The following is a 21,183-nucleotide window of genomic DNA, read 5'->3' on the forward strand; positions in this document are numbered from 1 at the left end:
GCATAATGGAGAAGTGTTTTCTCTCTCGCTAGGGGGCGCTTGTCTGAAGTTTAAAATCATTGGTTACCCGTAAGCCAATCAGATAAGTTTAGTTATGACGTATGTTATGCGCCTGTACAGCCGCATCGAACCACAGACATCATGCATCGAACTCAAATCTATGATCGAACTTCCACTGTAAACCTGCTGTAAACACATGATGATGCGAGCGAAATACCGGAGTGAACATGGCTGTAAACGACTTTTGCAAATTATGTGAAGTTAATCTACGCATCCACGGTACAATCACAGCCTCTAAACATATTTTTGACAGAGTGAAACAAGAAAATATTTGTAGCCAACTCTCAAATTTAGGATTAGATCTTTTAAACACAGCTCTTTGTTCCTCACGAGTCTGTTGGAAATGCTGCAACTTAATTTCAAGATTAGAGCATTACCAGGGCCGCATTAAGACCTCACTGGGCCCCGGGGCTACGAGTTACTGCATACTGATGGATTTATAGCGTTTTGGAAAAACATTTATGGATTTATAACGTTTTGGGGAAACAAATGGATGGATTTATAGCGTTTTGAAATAAAAAATAAAAATAAAAAAAACTTTGAATTCATCATCACCAATATTGTTGTTTGATTTAATGATCAGTGTTCAACATGTTATCTTTTTAAAAAAAGTCTTTTGTCTTTTATTTTTCGTTTTCGCATTTATGAGAAAAAAAAAAAACAATGTTAGGCTACGTGACAGTTCTCCATTATAGAAGTGGTACTAAAAGACTTTAAAACTTTCACAGAGACCTCAAACAGAAAGCACAAAGCCTTTCTTTAAATCGACTTTAGTTTTGTATTAATTGTATCTTAATTTTAATAAATTTTCCATTAACCAATTTCCTGGATTTAATAGCCTAAATAAAAAGTAGGCTAAATATAGCCTATATAATCAAGCCGGCGCCTGAACTGGAGCTTAAGATCATCCCGAAACTCAGCGTATAAAAGGTAGCCTACTCGCCTCACAGACCTACATTTTTTTAAAATATATCTATTATCTACAGAAAGCTTGAAATCTTTACTTTTAAACAGATCCATTCAAAAACAAAATAAAACTATGTAATCGAAATGTGCATTTCTCTCCGGCCCGGCGCATTCACTACTGAAGATCGCGAGTGAGTAGCCTATCGTCAACTTCATCTTTGCAATAAACAATTAAAATGTCTCATTGCAATGTTTTACATATTCATAATCATTACTTGCTGGTTCGTTGTGACAGCTTTTAGGTGCGGTTTATGAACGCGTAGCATTTGTTTTCCGTCACTTTTTTTTTTCATATGAGAATGTTAAAGAGACATGCAGACTAAGCACGTTTAAATCTGCGATGAAAAACCCGGCAGGCCTTTCTTTTCTTTTTCTTTTTTTTATCAAAAAATGACTTTCTGATACAGAACAGGACGTTGATTTCATACATGTGAATATAGAAATAAGTTATCAATATTCATATGAAATATTACATCTTATTATTAAAATGTTTTAAATGATTACTCCAATTATTACACTTGTTTTTTCATTAAAGTTTGCTCCAAGAACACATTAATTTGCACATTAGATACAGTGTATAGATACATTGCATTAAATGGGAATATTAATTTATGTCCATTTTACCCACATATTGCATAAAGTACAATGGTACATAAATTCATTCTGTTAAATCTTTCATAGCTTAGCCTAGTTGAGAATCATTTTCATAATTTCTTCTACTTTCTATTTATAGTTTTCATCTATTATCACGGTAACAATTGATAAATTAAACTTTTCCCAAAACCAGTCGGGAGTAGGGCCACACCATCACCTCCATTTAAAAGGTTTATCAAACACTCTTCTTGTTCTGGCTTCAGTTTGAAAAACCCCGGAATGTTCTCCATAACAGAGCGAATTGAATCCCGTGTCTCGTTTCCCATTTCCGCGGTCGTTTCGGTTTTCGATTTCTCTAACCTACAATGTAAAACTCGGCGCTTAGCGTCTACGTCACGCTCTCAGCCCGCCCTCTGTTCGTTGATTGGCCCGGCCGTCCGAAGGCCGATGGAAAACTGAAAGATAGGCTGCTATTTCAGACTGACTACAGGAGCGAAATTAAATTAGCGGAAGTAGGAAGTCCAACGTAGTCAGGCTAAAAATCATACCCAGCTAGCAAAAAATTGTCTATAGGGGAATTATCACCCTACGTCACACGGCGTCACGCAGGTTCTACTGCTCATGTCGGGACCAAAAGTGTTGCGCAGTCGGTTGCCAGAATCGTAAATCTGTATAAAAAATGTTTTAAAGGTCCCATGACATGCTACTTTTTGTAGGCTTTAATATAGTCCTTAGTGGTCCTTAGTACTGTATCTGAAATCTCTTTCCAAAAATTCAGCCTCGGTGCAGAATTATAGCCACTACAAGCAAGTCCCAGATTGAGTTTCCTTCAGACGGGCCGTTTCGGTGTCTGTAGCTTTAAATACTAATGAGGAGGAGAAAGGCAGCGCAAGGTGGAGGGTGGGTGTGGCCTTGACCATCTTGCGCAACGGTACCATGCATGTTTGTTTATGTTGGATATATTGCAATGGCACGAAGACACGCAGTCGTTCAAGCATTTCAGTTTGACCCAGAATCTGATCCAGATGGAGAAGCAACGGATGAAGAAGTTGCAACTCAGCGGCTCCAGCAGGACGTTTCCGAATGGTTAGTTTAAAATATTATGTTTGGATACGGTACTTTATTCGGATGGTTTACAGTTATTATCATGTAGCTAACGCTACTGTTGCCTTTTCATGAGAGATCTGTAACGTCTGCAATTTATCTTATTACAATTACATCAAGCTCTGCGATCTTGAAATGCGGATATCGCGCGCGCCATATAACCAACAGGAAAACGGTTATCCATATAACAAAGAAATGTACAACACTCGCGTTACAGTATGTGTAACTTGATGCTGTCTACCTTTACATTAGCGTAAGTAAGTGCATAGCTGCATAGCTAATGTGACAGGGAGACACAGCCTACGTGTAAGAAGCTAGGTAACCATAAACAGTAAAGCAACACACTTATATATAATTTGTTGACTTGTCCGACGTTCAGCAAGCCCAGCTCTGTATTGACCATTCGATGTTCATTTGTACATCCAATTATTGATCAATTATTATGCTTCGCTCGCTCAAAAGCCATGATATCTCTCGTGGACAAACTTAAATCGCGCACGCGCATTCTACTTCCTAGCTCATTTTCTCATGGGCGAGAAATATTCTCTGGGCGGGCAAAGCAGAGAGAGGGGAGGTAACATTTCTCCTTATGACGTCATAAGGAGGAGATTCAAGATCAGCCCGGTTGAGCCTCCATTTTCTCAAAGGCAGAGAAAGATAGCAAAAGCTCGATTTACACCGATTCAAATTTTTAGAAACTTGGGGACCATATACAGGCTAGGGGAACTCATATTAATGTTAAAAAACCTCAGAAAGTGGAAATTTCATGTCATGGGACCTTTAAATCGAACTATTAGTATTATTCTTATCCGTATCCGTGTAATGATCAGCTGTTAAACGGGTCTTTCTGCAACAACGATGCGCGCACATCCCGAATTTTTACAAACCTATAATTGGTCTATTAGACGTTGAATAGACGTAAATCTTCAATGTCTAATTACGACTTTTCAACGTTGAAAACAGGTTGATCTTTAAAGCCCATGTTGCAGGTTAGAGTACCCAGTAAGCCAATGTATAGAAAAATAATGTAGGAACTAGATTTAAATATAAACATATACTTATAAAACGCTATTTAGGCTTCTGGAGTCGTTTTTGTGAGAATTTTACTTCCGCATTTGAAAACCGCCGAACCGGAAGTGACGCAACATGAGGTAGAGCGGTCAAAGTAAACAATAGGAAAGCAATGGATCGCAATGACAGCTCGGAAAGCTGGGGGAATTGTAGCCTAAATGTTTACTCGTATGATATATATAATTAATATAATTGATATATATGATGATATCATATAATTATGAGCCTGATATGAAGCCAAGTGAGCAGGACAGGCCAGGGTTAGACAGAGCAACGGTGAGTTGTGGTGTGAGGAGAACAGGGCAAGAGAACAGTAGTGTTAGATTATAGATGTATTCACTATGCCTGACGAGATGTATAACACTATGCTCAGATTACAATACTGTACAGATTATTATCATCATGTATCAGGCAATAGCAAAGCTAGTATTAAGACCCTTACCTGCATGTGCTGTGTGTGTCAGCCATTAGGAGACAGTTTCCAGAGGAAGAGGGACTTTATAAAGGCTTTGAATTGACCCATTTGGTGACGATGAATACAAAAAATGATCACAATCACAACTGTCTTACTGTATAAAAACTTTATATGTAGAAACAGCCAACACAAACATTAAAGTCGGTTTGTACAGATTGAAAATGAATTATAGAACATAATATATTATATTTATAATAATAATAAGTGTTGGCTACAGACTAATAACAAACACATGAATGCATTACAAGTTTATGTAGGATATGTTAATGAATTAAATTAAGACAAGGCACATTTTGTAAAACAGATGTACAATAAGTGATGTCTGACGGATCCGTGAGCGTCATGTTTCCCACTGGCGGCCGAACCACATGCTGAGGGCGGACCATCACCGGGCAACCCGATGAAGGAGCCGGGACAGTGTGCACATATCGCCGGGATTATAATCATTCGGTCTATAGTGAACGTTACACACTACCGCATTATTCAAAGCAGAAGCAGAAGTGAAGTCCCGTCTCTTACCCTGCACAAAACGCACACAGGCACGGAAGATCGCACCGTCCTTTTTCTTATTCGGAAACCTGTGGACTCTGTGTCCTGACAGGCCATAATTCACAATCATTTACCACGACGATGATTAATTGAAATACAATAAGCACCGAAAACACACTGAATCATGACCGCTCCAACTGAATACCAACCTACTCCGCACTGAGCGAACGCAGAGCCGGCGAACGACTACCTCATGTGGCGTCATATGACGCGATGGTGAAAAAAAAAGCGTTTTTTCAACACGGTCAAGGAAACGGTCACGTTTTCTATTAAATTTGTGCCCTTATGTCTTGCAAAACAATTTTTAATCCTGCATTTACTTTTCATATGGTATTTTCATACAAGGTTATATTAATAAAAAAAATTAAAAAAAACCTGCAACATGGGCTTTACCCAGCAAGCAATAGCCGTCTTTTCAACGTCTGGGTTAAATATAGACCCGATATAGTCCGGCTATGTGTAACCCACTTTTAGACCAAATAACATTTAATCTGGATAAATGTATTTTTTTCCAAAATAACTTGTGAGATGTATGATATTCCATCATGTAAGCAAAGTCTACCGTGATTACAAGTTGTTTGGTTTACTTTATTTTACATTTTATATGTGTAGGCTGTGCGTAGCCACGATTTAGCTCGTATTCAGACCCGGCTATGTGTAACCCACTTTTAGCCCAAATAACATTTAATCTGGATAAATGTATTTTTTTCCAAATTAACTTGTGAGATGCATGATATTCCATCATGTAAGCAAAGTCTACCGTGATTACAAGTTGTTTGGCTTACTTTATTTTAGGCTACATGTTATAGGCTGTGCGTAGCCACGATTTAGCTCGTATTCAGACCCGGCTATGTATAACCCACTTTTAGCCCAAATAACATTTAATCTGGATAAATGTATTTTTTTCCAAAATAACTTGTGAGATGTATGATATTCCATCATGTAAGCAAAGTCTACCGTGATTACAAGTTGTTTGGTTTACTTTATTTTACATGTTATATGTGTAGGCTGTGCATAGCCACGATTTAGCTCGTATTCAGACCCGGCTATGTGTAACCCTCTTTTAGCCCAAATAACATTTAATCTGGATAAATGTATTTTTTTCCAAAATAACTTGTGAGATGCATGATATTCCATCATGTAAGCAAAGTCTACCGTGATTACAAGTTGTTTGGTTTACTTTATTTTACATGTTATATGTGTAGGCTGTGCATAGCCACGATTTAGCTCGTATTCAGACCCGGCTATGCGTAACCCACTTTTAGCCCAAATAACATTTAATCTGGATAAATGTATTTTTTTCCAAAATAACTTGTGAGATGTATGATATTCCATACTGTAAGCAAAGTCTACCGTGATTACAAGTTGTTTGGCTTACTTTATTTTAGGCTACATGTTATAGGCTGTGCGTAGCCACGATTTAGCTCGTATTCAGACCCGGCTATTGTAGCCCACTTTTAGTCAAAACTGATTGTAGTTTTTTGCCAGGCAGTGCATGAAATGGTTGATATTCCATCATGTTCGCATTGGTATGATATCTACAAGGTTCAATATGTCATTTCACGACATGGTCGATCTGTAGTCACGATTTAGCTCCGAATTGGACGGCTATATGCGGTCTGCTTTAGCCCACCTGGCGAAATCAAAGCAATCTGGTCTACGTACGGCTTGGCTATAGCCCAGATTCAGACCAGCGATCTAGTATAAGAATATTACTCTTTTAAATGTTTTCGCTCACACAGCTTAATATGTTTTATGTCAAACATTCATACACAATCTACGATAAAAAATCAAATCAAATGCAATTGCATTTCCCAACCGCTAGATGGCACAATCGAAACACTACTGAGACATGTCTCCTGGGACTACTGGCATTGCGCGACTAGATCACTTTAGCCAAATTTCGCGAAAACATTTCCGCCATTTTATTTTACACGAGGCAGCTGTCGGAGAGCAACGGTCTGAGTGAAAATCTGAACATTTATACTTCGATCTTGTAAGTATGCGTGTTATTTTTGATATGTTCATTGTTTAAATTAGTTAGTTGTTATAATGTGTAGGAACCGTGACATTTTAACATTAACATTGCAGAGTACTATTTTTCTCCAAAAAGTTAACGTTACCTGCACGTGTTATTGCAAATGTATAAATTCAATGAATGTGTAGCATGAAACTATGAAACTTATCATTACTATTTTTTTATTATTAATAAGATACAGTGTTTGGTTTTTACATTACAGTTGATTTAAAGCAAATTTTGTTAGTACTTTATATAAAATTTAACAGCAGCATAGTGCAACATGAAAAGAAAAAAAAACATAAAGTCTTTGTTTGTAAATAATTAAAATATGCAGCATACATTCAGTTTTCAGTGAATTTGTTTCAGATATAAATCTGAATGCTGCTTCTCCATGTTTTGTTTTGACTTTGGAGATATAAAAGTAGCTGGCTACTGTCCCAGATGTCCAGAGAGGTCTGCTCTGGATGGTTCAGTGCATCAGAAGATTAGAAATTTACTTTGGCCTTAAAATGTTACTTTAATAACAAACTGTAGGTTTTTTTTTATATAAATTTTTTGACAGACAGATAGCCAGTGTAAAAACCTCAGAACTGGAGTGATGTAATCCACTTTATTTGATTTAGACACTGTTTATTGCAAATTATCCTGCAATCAGTCAACAAAGTACTTGTCAATGACTACCATTAAATGTCTTGTTACCAACATTCATCAAAATATATTTTTTTTGTGTTTGTTCAACAGAAGAAAGACATACAGGATTGGAACCAAGTGAAAGTGAGTAACTGATTACATGTTTTTTTTGTTTTTTTTTGTTTTGTTTTTTAAGTGAACTACGCCTATAAGTATCTTTTTATGTTTATTAGAGTTATATGAGTAAGTGATAAAGAATGATTTATAGTGATAGTTCACTTTGAAATTAAATTTTGATATGTTTTAGCTCACCTTATGGGCATCCAAGATGTAGGTGTCTTTGTTTCAGTAGTTTCAATTTTTATATTTTTAGGTCAAACTGTTCTTGTCTGTCAGTCATATAATGCAGGTCTATATGGTCACCACCTGAAAGAGCATGCACAGAGAAGTCCAAATTAAACAATTCCCCACCATAAGTACACACTGATGGCCTAAGACACGAAACGAGCGGTTTGTGTCAGAAAACGAACAGTATTTGTATTATTTTTACCTCTTATACACAGCCACGTCTAAGTGATCTGAGGGCGCGCGTGCTTCGGTGTGTGCGCGTTCTGGCTTAGTCTAAGTGCGGCGCTTGCGCGAATTAAGCCAGAACGCGGACGCATCACACACCTGGAAGAGCCCTCATATCACTTGGACGTGGCTGTGTACAAGAGGTAAAAACGATATAAATACTGTTCATTTTCTCACAAAGACTGCTCGTTTCGTGTCTTAGGCCAACAATAATGTTTACTTACGATGGGGAATTGTTTAATTTGGACTTCTCTGTGCATGGCCTTTTTAGGTGGTGACCATAGACCTGCATTATATGACTGACAGACAAGAATAGTTTGACCTAAAAAATCAAAGTTGAAACTACTGTGGAAACAAAGACACCTACATATTGGACGTCCTTAAGGTAAGCTAAAACATACCAAAATTTAATTTCAAAGTGAACTATCCCTTTAAACTGGAGGGAAGATTATGTTATGCTACAGTACAGAGAGTATTCTAATGCTGAAATGTGTAATTTATTTATAAATAAAGTATTTATTCTCAGACACATTCGGTCTCTGTCGCGCACTATTGAGCGCTTTCTCGGCATTCGCCTCACTTTTGTCCAGTCTGTCGATTCATAAACTCACACACCAGAGACAAAACTTTGCAGCTCCTATGGTTGAGAGAAAGCCTACTCGGATGAAAAACGCTTCAGTGAGCTCAATTATAGTAACGCCACATTTTTAATGACAGTAACGGGAACGCCGTTTTTAATGGAGGAAGCAATAATTAGTTTGATTACTCATTATTGAAAAAAATAACGCCGTTTATTTATAACGCCGTTATTCCCATCACTGTATATGTATATGAAGAGTTCAGATGCAAAAGCCTCTAAGTGCCATCTGAAATTTTCTTCTCGAATGTTCATTTTTATCAAGCTCATATATGTAAGTTCAGTAATTTCACTTAAATGACAATTAATAGGTAATTTTCATTGCCATTTAAGTGAAATTACTGAACTTGCATATATGAGCTTGATAAAAATGAACATTCGAGAAGAAAATTTCAGATATATATGTATATGTACAGGTGCTGGTCATAAAATTAGAATATCATCAAAAAGTTGATTTATTTCAAGAATTCAACTTAACAGGTGAAACTAATATATTATATAGACTCATTACATGCAAAGTGAGATATTTCAAGCCTTTATTTGTTATAATTTTGATGATTATGGCTTACAGCTTATGAAACCCATGAAATCAAAATCCCAGAAAATTTGAATATTACATGAAATCACACAGTAATTACACAGTGATACCATGGTCATTGAACCAGGTTTTGGTTATTTTGGCAGTGTGGGCAGGTGCAAATCCTGCTGGAAAATGAAGGAAGCATGAAGTGCTCTGAACATGTCCTGGTAGACGGCTGCGTTGACTCTGGATTTAATAAAGCACAGTGGACCAAAGTCCTCTTTTCTGATGAGAGCAAATTTTGCATCTCATTTGGAAACCAAGGTCCCAGAGTCTGGAGGAAGAATGGAGAGGCACACAATCCAAGATGCTTGAAGTCCAGTGTGAAGTTTCCACAGTCTGTGTTGGTTTGGGGAGCCATGTCATCGGCTGGTGTTGGTCCACTGTGCTGTCCACTCAACGCAGACGTCTACCAGGACATTTCCAGAGCACTTCATGCTTCCTTCAGCAGACAAGCTTTATGGAGATGCTGACTTCATTTCCCAGCAGGATTTGCACCTGCCCACACTGCCAAAAGAACCAAAACCTGGTTCAATGACCATGGGATTACTGTGTAATTACTGTGTGATTTCATGTAATATTCAAATTTTCTGAGATTTTGATTTTGTGGTTTTCACAAGCTGTAAGCCATAATCATCAAAATTATAACAAATAAAGGCTTGAGATATCTCACTTTGCATGTAATGAGTCTATATAATGTACAAGTTTCACTTTTTTAACGGAATTACTGAAATAAATCAAGTTTTTGATGATATTCTAATTATATGACCAGCACCTGTATGTGTGTGTATATATAGCCTATATATATATATATATATATATATATATATATATATATATATATATATGCCTTGTACAGAATTGTTCAATACGCGTATCGTTACACCCCGTATTGCATCACCATTACGCGAGCAAAAATGTTCAATTATTGATATTAATTTATTTATAATATTGATATAAATTATTGTCTATATTGATATAAATTATATAGTCTCAATCTATATTCTGTTAACTCTATATTGGCCAGCTCTAGTGTGCATCCTAGCTAAAGTGATTGACTGTAATTAGTTAAATGACTGTCAACAATGCTTTTCTTGAGCAATAATTCTTTCCTTTTTCTCATTTGGCAGACGCAGTGATGACCAGCTGTCCATCAGCTACGGAATGTGAAATAAAAAACGTTATTTCAAATCATTTCAAACAAGCTCCAGGGAGGGCAGGGGGTGGGGGTTATGGATCTAAATAAACAGTTGTTAATTAAAATTTTTAATATCTTAATTTGTTTTAGATATTTTTCAAATGTTTTATTTGTTCATTTTTATGTTTGAATGTTGTCTATATAATTGTTCAAAATAAATCCCTTTATATTCAATTAGTTTGGATGGATTTTCATTTATGAGAACCTGTTATTTTTGAGTGAAAAGAATCCTTATGCCTCATTTTGTTGTCTATTACATGTATATGTAGTGTAATTGATGACTAGTCTATTCTTGGGCTATGGTTAGACGTCTATTAGATTTTCACTGACAGCCCAAAATAAGCCTTGTTTTAGCCTAGACCCATATTGCCTGTCTATTAGACGTATATATGTAGTCGTTTAATAGTGGTCTAATTGATGACTAGTCTATTCTTGGGCTATGGTTAGACGTCTATTGGACGTATAAATATAGTCGTTCAATAGCTGTCTATTCTTGGGCTATGGTTAGACGTCTATTGGACGTATAAATATAGTCGTTCAATAGCTGTCTGATTGTCTATTCTTGGGCTATGGTTAGACGTCTATTGGACGTATAAATATAGTCGTTCAATAGCTGTCTGATTGTCTATTCTTGGGCTATGGTTAGACGTCTATTGGACGTATAAATATAGTCGTTCAATAGCTGTCTGATTGTCTATTCTTGGGCTATGGTTAGACGTCTATTAGACGTATATATGTAGTCATTCAATAGCTGTCTATTCTTGGGCTATGTTTAGACGTCTATTAGATTTTCACTGACAGCCCAAAATTAGCCTCGATTTAGCCTAGACGTCTGGGCTGTGTTTAGACGGCTATTAGACGTCTATTAGACGCGAAATTGCTTGCTGGGTAACGTCTTGATGGAATATGTAAAACTCTATAAATTTATTTTAGATAGGCCTAATAATGAACATGGTTTCGTAGTTTGTTTTTCTCCGTTATTTTAGCATGTATAACAGACTTGTCTTGTCTTAGATTATCAGTTGAAAACACGTGGTATCTTAGATGATCAGTCGAAAACACGTAGTCAAACAGTCCAGCCGAAACTACTTAGTTGAAATCATGTCGAAAACCAGTCCAAGGCTGACCGACTTCTTTTCAACTATATTTCAACGTTGAAAGATGGTAATTGTTTACATGGTAAGCTTTTCCTCATGTACGTCGATAAAACTAATGTCATTGCGCTCATAAGTAACCGTAAAGTGGCATTTGCCGTTTTTTGCAATAAACAGGCGTGTAAACCTAATCGCTCTGCCCAAAGTGCTCATGTTCAGTTCTATACGGATGAGTTGTTCACGCAACTTCATGAACTCCGTGACATTATTCTGAACTTTCCTCTTCTCCAAATTGCTAAACTCTGTTATCACACCTCCCTCTCCCCTCACAGTCTCTTCTCTGTATCTCCATTCAGACGCCGTGAAGAACGCAACAATATCCAATCCAGTAACTTGTCCATAAAAATGTATTTTGAATTTAATGCGAGTAGATTAAAACAATGGCCGGTATGCCTATTTGATTGTGGAATAAGTAACCATATTAGATTATTATTGGAAATAATAGCATTATTGGTGCACATGTAAACGTTGAGGAACTAATGTCAATTCACTATGACCGGAGCGATTTTTGTGTTATGATCGCTTTGATGTTTGGAGTGATAATATTACTGTCAAACCAGGAATTAGCCTAGAATTTTCATATTTCATTATTTCTCTTTTGACATACCTTTGTGAATTAAATTAATTATAGGGACTTTACATCGTAAAAATTAAAATATGTAAGGGTTAATCCTAAAATACTTAATATTGAGCCTTTAAATAAGACTTAAAAAAATAAATAAATCCATCACAGGGCGGAAACATAAAAGGTGTCCTATTATGCTTATTAAACTTTACTTGGTGTGTAATGTTGCTGTGTGTTGTAAAAAATACTGACTTTGGTACCAAGTCGGTACTGCATTTTTTTTTTAAATGTGATGCTTTGAGTGCTGTTGAGCGCTAAATACCTCTGATTGCCCATTGCACTGTAATGGAAAAATTTGATTTCCATTCATCTTCAACACATATTGCAAAGTAATGTGTCACATGTCTATACTGTGAAATGTGAACAGGATATGTTTGTACATCTGTCTCTGTGCTGAGTGAGCCAGCATGGGGATAGCTGAAAAGTGACCTTCTGACCTTAGAGGTCAGGATGCATCTAAATTTGTTGGTCCCAGTGTCAGAAGTAGTGATGAATAGGAGCATGTGCAAAAGTGTCAAAGTTAGTGGAAAACTACTAGGAAAAGCAACAGCTGAAGGAGACCTTGGTAAAGAATATAAAAGGTGTCGCACAGCTCCTCTTCCTTTTCTTACACTCTGCAGACAGGCAGGCTCTGAATGTCTGTATGACTGTCTGACCTTCTCTTGCAAGAGAATAAATACTTTTTGAGTATTTATGAGTCAAATAAAGACTATTTGACTCAGTCTCTTACGCAGTGATGCTGATGTTCAAGAAATTTTTGCCACAACAGTACTCACATGCTCATTAAATGTGTCTGTGATTGGCTACAATGATCAGCGCTTCAAAAACATGTTGTAAATATACATCAATGACGCTCTTCACCGAGCGCTTACATAGATACACGCTTGAAATTACAAACAGTAATTGCGCTTTCAAAACACTTTCAAACTCTCCCGTGCGTTGATCATTGTAGCCAATCACAGACATATCTGATGAGCACGTTAACACAATGGCCAATCAGAGGTGTTTACGATTCCACTCAACAGCACTCAGTGTCACATTTTTTAAATTTCAGTAGCAACAGACAGACAGAAACTTTGCACAAAACCTTCCTCTGGAAGACGTAGCCATTCCAATTTTGTCGGTAGTGGAACAATCTGTTGTTTATGGATCACAACTTGTATATCTTATTATTTGTAGTTTTTATTACAAACTGTTTTCTGTTAACAGTTCCAATTATAAGTGTTGTGTAGTTGCTATGATAGGTATGATGTAAACAATGGGCAAAGCTTTGCCTCCACTAGCCTTCTAACTAACATTGCAGTATGGTGTTTACTGTAGCTTTTGTAAGGCTGTTCACCATCACTTAGAAAAATTATCCATGATACTGTGATCGATAACTGTTTGTATTACCATAGTTTTCCAGACAAATATGATTAAATAGTGGAGAACATCTTATCAATTAGAAAATTATACTCTGAAACGTCCTGGGAAATCCATGCTTGCATAGTCCGTGTTTGAAATTCGTTCTGAACGATCCTCTTGTTCGTTAACATTGTCAGAGTCTGAATCAGGCTCAGATTGGTTTGAAATTGATGCCATCGTTAATATTTACATCTGAGTAGAGCTTGTGGTTATGAAGGGGCGGGACATTTCCTAAACACGCTGCCAATCACAACACAAGGGGCCAGCTAACCAATCACAGCACATTTTGTATCGTCATTCAAACCAGACTGGGGAGAGAGGAGCTGTAATTGTGTAAAATATGTGACAAATAATGTTTTGTTTTGTTTTACAATCAAGCATGAAAACATATTCTAGTACACCCCAAAATCAAACTTCGTAAAAGAGCATAATAGGACCCCTTTAAAATAACGCCTGCCAATACTCATGTGATGTAAATCGCCGTGAATGTAGTTATTAGAAAAGCAAGCTATGTTTAGATTCTGAACATGTAGAAACATGTCAACGCATTTCAATGTAAGGGGACCCGCGTTGTATGTAGATAGAAACTGCTCATTCTAAGGTAATAACATAACGGTTCATTAAGTGAAGTCTTTATACACAACTGAAAACATAGTTACACGTATATGATATTGCATTTCTGTCAACAGATCCTCCTAAATATTACACACTGCACCTTTAACAGTAGAATAATAGGAGTTTTAAAAGTTTTCAGCATATATTTCCTAACTCAAATAATCTGTTTCTACGAGTCAAGCTGCGATACCGGACAGGATCACATGTAGACACCAACAAACTCCTAAATCAACCGCCTTGACTTGATGTTTATTCTAGATTCTTCATCATCCAAATATGCTGCATATATGTTCTAGAGCTAAAGTGGAATCTTCTTCAGTGCATAATCAGAATAGCGCTTAATTCAGATTGTAATTTCCACTACAGCCGATGCTACTTTTTTCTCAGAACGAGTCCGATATAGGGCTGTGCAATATGGACAAATAGACTTTGATCAGTATTGTGATTTTAATCTTGATTTTGACACACACATACATGCTTTACATTCATAAATGCATTCAGTGTGAATTTGAAACATATTTCCAAAGGAAGCTAATTCGAGCTTTATCAAAAAGCTGTAACGTCTCTAGAACAGACATAAGGCAAAATAAATACAAGCTACAAATGCACAATTCAGAAGATCTTATACCTGGATTTGATTAAAAATGCAAGGTTTGTGAAATTAAATGTTTATTAGAAATTAAATCTTTACTAGATAAAGATTTGTTTTAATGACATAGATGCGAATTTGCTGAATGTTGACAGTAAATGTGAATGTTAGAGAATGTTCATCATTGTGTCATTGTTTTATTTGCTGATTTTAGCTAGCTTCTTTGCATTAAGAACAACATTTTTGTCCGTTTAGGACGTAAATGAGAATGTTATTTCTTTCTTTTCTGTTACCAATAATATAAAAGCAAACACTATATACACTTAAAGTCGGCATGAAATCAAATTTGACAAATCTTCTTTTTATATGTAATATTGTAGTGTTTATTATAAATGATTTATCTGTGCACTTCATTATTTTAAAAAAATTCATTTACCCTTATAATCTTTAATCAAATACATTACCCTTCCCTCCCCCCTCGAAACGACCGCTCTTCTCTTTCGGTCACGTGCCATGGCGAAAGGGTGCGGCCAGAGCCGATGAGGGTGCGGCTATCGGTGTCTGTCTCGTTTTGAGTCAAGTCAAGTTATCAGTCAAGTTCACCCTCAAGAGCATCTCGAAGTGTCCGAATGGTAGGCTATCTATCTTATCTAAATCTAGTTATTTACTTATCGGACACGTCGAGATGCTCTCGATGGTGAACTTGACTGATAACTTGACTTGACTCATCTTGGTTCGCGGGAGGCTCATATAAATATGGGCTGATTCCTGCCTGCAAATTTAGCTGCTCGTCCTCGTTCTCGTCGCCGGGCTCCTCAATAAAAAATCCTTCATGGGAGGTTAACGGTGGGGAGTCCGGTGGAGAGAAATCCTACACAACTGAATGTAAACTGGCATTCAAATCTGCCTCCATTTTGTTTGCAACGCCCAACCTCCAACGATCCAATCAATTCCCGAAGGACGAAATCAAGCCCCGCCCTACATTTTTTTTCTAATTTCAGAAGCCGTTTCACTCGGATATACGTCACAACAAGGAAAAAATGACAATCTCAACTTCCGTTTCATGCCGACTTTAAGGTTTTCTTTCTTTGTGTATCTAATAACATTAGACAGTTAAATAAAGACAGCAAATTAATGAAGACGGAGAATGTGAGAACTTTGTTATAAGGCACTTGTGTTCTCAACACTGCCTGTCAAAATAAAAGTCCTTAAAATAAAATCTTTTTATCTTTAATTTTAGACCTGATGAAGGTGGAAGAGAAACATCATCCTGTCAAAACTGGAGAAATCTTCAAGTTACTCACTGAATAGAAGAGCCAGAGAATATTTCCCCTGGCCTCAGTTTGGAAAGAGTTTCTCCTACAAAAAAAGTCTTAAACCTCACATGAGAATTCATACTGGAGGAAGCGGCTCACATGTGATCAGTGCGGGAAGAGTTTTTCACAAGCAGACTCGCTTAAATTACATCTCCATTCTCATTCTGGAGAAATGCCATTTAACTGTGATCAATGCTGCAAAACATTTCTTAGAGCAGAATCTTTGAAGATGCACCTGAAAGTTCATATAAAGCAAAAGGTCTACGTGTGTTTTCTGTGTGGAAAGAGTTTTTCACGGATGAGTGCTTTAAAAATACACCAGAAAAGACACAATGGTGTGAAGGATCACATGTGCTTTGATTGTGGGAAGACCTTTACTAGACGTGACACATTGACAGTGCACCAAAGAATTCATACTGGAGAAAAACCTTACAAGTGTTCACACTGCGACAAGAGATTCAAACGGTCTGGGACTCTGAAAATACATGAGAGGATCCACACTGGAGAGAAGCCTTATAAATGTGATCAATGTGGTAAAGGTTTTATACAAAAAGGAAGCTTTAATGATCACCTGAAAATCCACACTGGAGAGAAGCCACACACATGTGATCAGTGTGGGAAGTGTTTCAGATGTGCAAAAACTCTTAAATTACATCTGGGTTCTCATTCCGGAGAAAGACCATATAACTGTGATCAATGCAGCAAAACATTTCTTTGGGCAGAAAATCTTCAGAGGCACCTGAAAGTTCATACAAAGCAAAAGCCTTTCGTTTGTTGGTGTGGAAAGAGTTTTTCACGAATGGATAGTTTTAAAATACACCAGAAAAGTCACAGCGGTGTGCAGGATCATATGTGCTTTGATTGTGGAAATACTTTTGCTACTGCAGCTGCTCTGAATCGGCACCAGAGAATTCACACGGGAGAAAAACCTTATAAGTGTTCACACTGTGACAAGAGATTCGCCTATTCTAGATCTCTGAAATATCATGAGATGATCCACATAGGAGAGAAACCGCACACATGTGATCAATGTGGGACGAGTTTTAACCTAAAAGGAGTCCTTAATAACCACATGAGGATCCACACTGGAGAGAAACCGTACTCATGTGATCAGTGCGGGAAGAGTTTCACACAAGCATCCACTCTTAAATTACATTTGCGTTTGCATTCTGGAGAAAGACCATATAAATGTGATCAATGCGGTAAAAAATTTCCTAGGGCAGACAAACTGAAGGTCCACATGAGAGTTCATACACAGGAGAAGCCTTACACCTGCACTTCATGTGGAAAGAGTTTTAGCCAGCTGAGTAACTTAAAAACACACCAGAAAATACACAGCGGTGTGAAGGATCACATGTGCTTTGAATGTGGGAAGACCTTTACTGCAGCTGCGGCACTGAACAAGCACCAAAGAATTCACTCTAGAGAAAAAAACACATGAGACGATCCTTTTTAAGCCTTTTGCATGTGATTATTGTGGGAAACGTTTCACTCAGTTAAGTTCTCTATGCCGTCATGCTAAAACCAGCTGTCTGAAATCAAAGTAATAATAATAATCTTTAATATTTATCACAGTGAAAGAGATTGATTCATGAAAGGGTCTCGTCCCAGTGATAGTGTGCTTTTAAAATACAAGGATATTCATAATACTTTTGTACATTTTGAAGATTTTGAAGTATATGTATGTTCAGTGGTTCATGTGTGTATTGTTTTCTCTCTTCTCTTCTGGTTAGCATGGTGTTCTTGTAGATAACTACACTATCTGGAGGCACAATAAATCTTACTAAATCAAAGAAGTTTTCATGTGTAAATTATTCATGTATTTTGATTGAAAGATCTTTTTTGCTAGTGTTACCTTGGTACTGAAGCTTCCAGTACACACACAAACATAAAACAAGAAGCTTCATAAAATGTAAAAATAAAAATAGACACAGATACTGTAGGTTTTATTGGAGAATTCCATCTGTCTCATACATGGGTCCAAATAAATGCTGTAATGTTAGAGAACTAGGCCTGAGAGTATGGGAAGACAAAACTATGGGAAGACAGAGAAAACAGGTCAACGAGTATGTGAAGATGAAAATTAGGTCAAAGGTTGTGAGAAGACAAGACAGGAAAAGTACCTAAAAACCATATATGAAGCACATGCGCAAGGACTTGCCACCAATAAAAATAAAACATTGATGCAGGTGTTTCTAATCGTGGCGAAGTGACGAGGAGGAGCAAAAAGATAACTATATGAACGCTAATTGGACACCAAGCGATAAGAAAAAGATATAAGACTTGGGTACGGCATCTCACTTTGTTGAACTGCTCAATAAAGTTAATTCTTCTGAGACCTGAAACTTCGACTCTGAAGGATTTCTTTTGAGACCTGAATCAGACATTGAAGACCTGAACCAAAGATCGTGAATTTGCCACGACAGTTTAGTCAGAACCAACATGTACAGATATTTAAAAATTGTTACAGTATTGTGAATAATAATAGGATCAAATTAATTTACAAAAAAATGTGTACAGGTACATGACTCTCCTAATGCAGATGACCATGTTTATATGAATATGGAAACAATGATTTTTCACCGGAGACTAAAATGAGGAAACATTAATCACCACTTTGGTTCTTTGAATATTTCTTATATTAATTCATCAACATTTTCATTGTCCTCAAGCAATGTTCAGAAATGTTTTCAGTCATGTGGTCACCTCCTGATTCTGAAACATTTTTTCCCTTAAACTGACGTCTGTAGTGGCAAACAATTTTACATCACTGAATAAGAGACAAACAGGTATCAATTGTCTTTAACAATTATGTATTCCCTTGCAAGGAAAGGTCAGCAGTCATACAGTCATTACAAAGTGCCTGCAGAGTGTGAGAACGAGTGGGGGGTATCCTTCATTCTTTATAGTTGTTCCTCCCCCAAGGTTGTTTTCCCGAGGCTACATCAAGATACATCTTAGCCATAACTAACATATTGTTTAGATTTGTCTATCTTATTTAATCATATTACACCCTTGAATGGAGACTCTCTGTGTCTCGGTCATACATTCAGTCATATTAACTTTTGTCCGGTCATATACAAGGACATAGACATACATATATTAATAAGAATATATATCAACACTGCATTCATCTGATTATCATCATATTTCTAAGATTCTATGAATATAAGAAAATGCAAACATATAGAACATATAAAATTTCTTCCACACGTCTCAGACTGGATTCCAGTTATTGAACATCATATTAAGACTAAAAACATATTTAAAAACATTTTGTTTTGCTTGATCCGGTGTTGTGCTGAATTTCGACCCCCGCCAAATTATTACCCCCCTAGTGTTGGTAGGTTTAGGATTAGTTGTGGGGGAGGGGTTAGGATTAGGCAAGGGTAATAATTTGGCAGGGGGTCGAAATTCGGCACAACACCGGATCAAGCAAAACCAAATGTTTTAAATGTTTTTAGTCTATGGTTTCCTTCAGTTAGCTTTTTTTTTCTTAAAAAAAAAACCTGAACTGTTTGTTAAGCATTAAATCATACTGGGACATGTGCTAGAATTGTTGGATGTGGATGTGAATGTGGCACAGCCCTACCTAGAAAATGTTCACCAGCCGCCACTGCTTCAAATAGTTTAGAGTTTCCCTATTTCTGCACCACCTTCACTGTCTGGAATTAGTTCAGATGTGAACAATTAAGGTACACAGCTATTCCAGTAGGCCTACTGATGTTTGGTAATTGTAGCACCATAGATCATTTGTAAGAGTCGCGCGTCCTGAGTGAATACAGCGAATGCGAATTGTGTCTCTGTGTAGTGCCCCTGAAACGGAGTTTGTTTATCAGTAACCATTTAAAATGCGATGCTTCACAATCACAGCTTTAGTGAGAATCAAGTTTGACAATAAATCAACAATTATTTCCCACAGCAAATGCATCAGCTCTTATTTAAACATTTCTCAAATCAATGCACTTCAAGTTTCACAGAGTAAATAAACCTGAGTATTTAGCCTACTTGAGTGTATATCTTACATTAAAGCATTTACACTCCCTGTATTCACAAAATTGCATCTCATTTAAAACACACATAACAATATAATCACACATTCATCTTTTAACCAAACAGAATAACTCTCAAATAACATTTATATTTAATCATCTCATTCTTTTGCTTTTTAGCCAATAGCTTAATGCTGTACTCAACCCATATTGCAATTTTAAATTTATACGTTTATAAAACACACAATATTTTAGCTGAATTTATTTATAAAACATACTATACATTTGTGTGCAAATGTACATTATATATACCTGAAAGGGAGTATGTTTATCAGTAACCACTCAAAATGCGATGCTTCACAATCACAGCTTTACCAGAGAATGTCTAATAAGGGGAGAAGTTCCACTCTCAGTAAACTTCCGGCTTCTGAACTGGTTGCAGTTCCAGTCTGGTTCCAGGGCGCTCATAGGACGAGTGCAGAATGAATGGAGGTCTATGGAGCTATACCTCACAAAATCCACTTTTCTCAGGATATAATTTTGAATGTTGTATTCGAAAGGAGATGCAAAGAAATTACACATTGCTGGGTGTTAGATTTTTTAGAGTCACTTATTTGCTTTAAAAAGTCTTTTAAAATGTCAATGACGTCATACACATCGTACGACCAGAGATACTGCTTTACGGCAATCCATCAGTCACTTTGGTGTTTTTGCACTCTGCACTTTCTTTTCTCTCGAGGCATCGACAACACAGCTGACACAGGTAAACACACGTGCTAGAAGAGCTTTTGTTTTGTTTGTTTCTGGTCCCACTTCGGATGCCACGATGCCATCAAGCCTTTCAAGTCCTTTACTGACCAATCAGCGTTCATTAGCAGAATGCTAGTGTGTTATGGGCAACAACAACTCAACCTGTAAGAAATCGAAAGGACATAAGTACTCGTTCATTCAATTTTCGATTTATAACATGTTGAACTTGCAAAACCTACAATCAAATCTGAGATTTCTCAACAGCAATCGGGTGAAAGAGA

At 36.9% G+C, this 21,183-nt stretch overlaps 2 protein-coding genes across 6 annotated transcripts in view; one reads left to right on the forward strand and one right to left on the reverse strand.

Moving 5' to 3' along the window:
• LOC309476306 (uncharacterized protein) overlaps positions 1–21,183 on the reverse strand; it is an 81,641-nt gene that overhangs the window by 48,175 nt on the left and 12,283 nt on the right. The window lies entirely within an intron of this gene.
• The window catches only part of LOC309476067 (uncharacterized protein), a 112,297-nt gene that overhangs the window by 25,438 nt on the left and 65,676 nt on the right, over positions 1–21,183 (forward strand). For 3 of the 5 annotated variants that reach the window (XM_082139220.1, XM_082139222.1, XM_082139221.1), the window contains one exon: positions 16,085–19,489. The exons of the other annotated variants lie outside the window; for them this stretch is intronic. In XM_082139220.1, coding sequence (XP_081995346.1) covers positions 16,333–17,601 — 1,269 coding nt within the window. In that variant the 5' untranslated portion in view covers positions 16,085–16,332 and the 3' untranslated portion in view covers positions 17,602–19,489. Of the gene's footprint in view, positions 1–16,084; positions 19,490–21,183 lie in introns of those variants that run through there. 5 annotated transcript variants of the gene reach the window in all.

Source organism: Leuciscus leuciscus, assembly GCF_965113295.1.
Source record: "Leuciscus leuciscus genome assembly, chromosome: 15".
Lineage (NCBI taxonomy): Eukaryota > Metazoa > Chordata > Actinopteri > Cypriniformes > Leuciscidae > Leuciscus > Leuciscus leuciscus.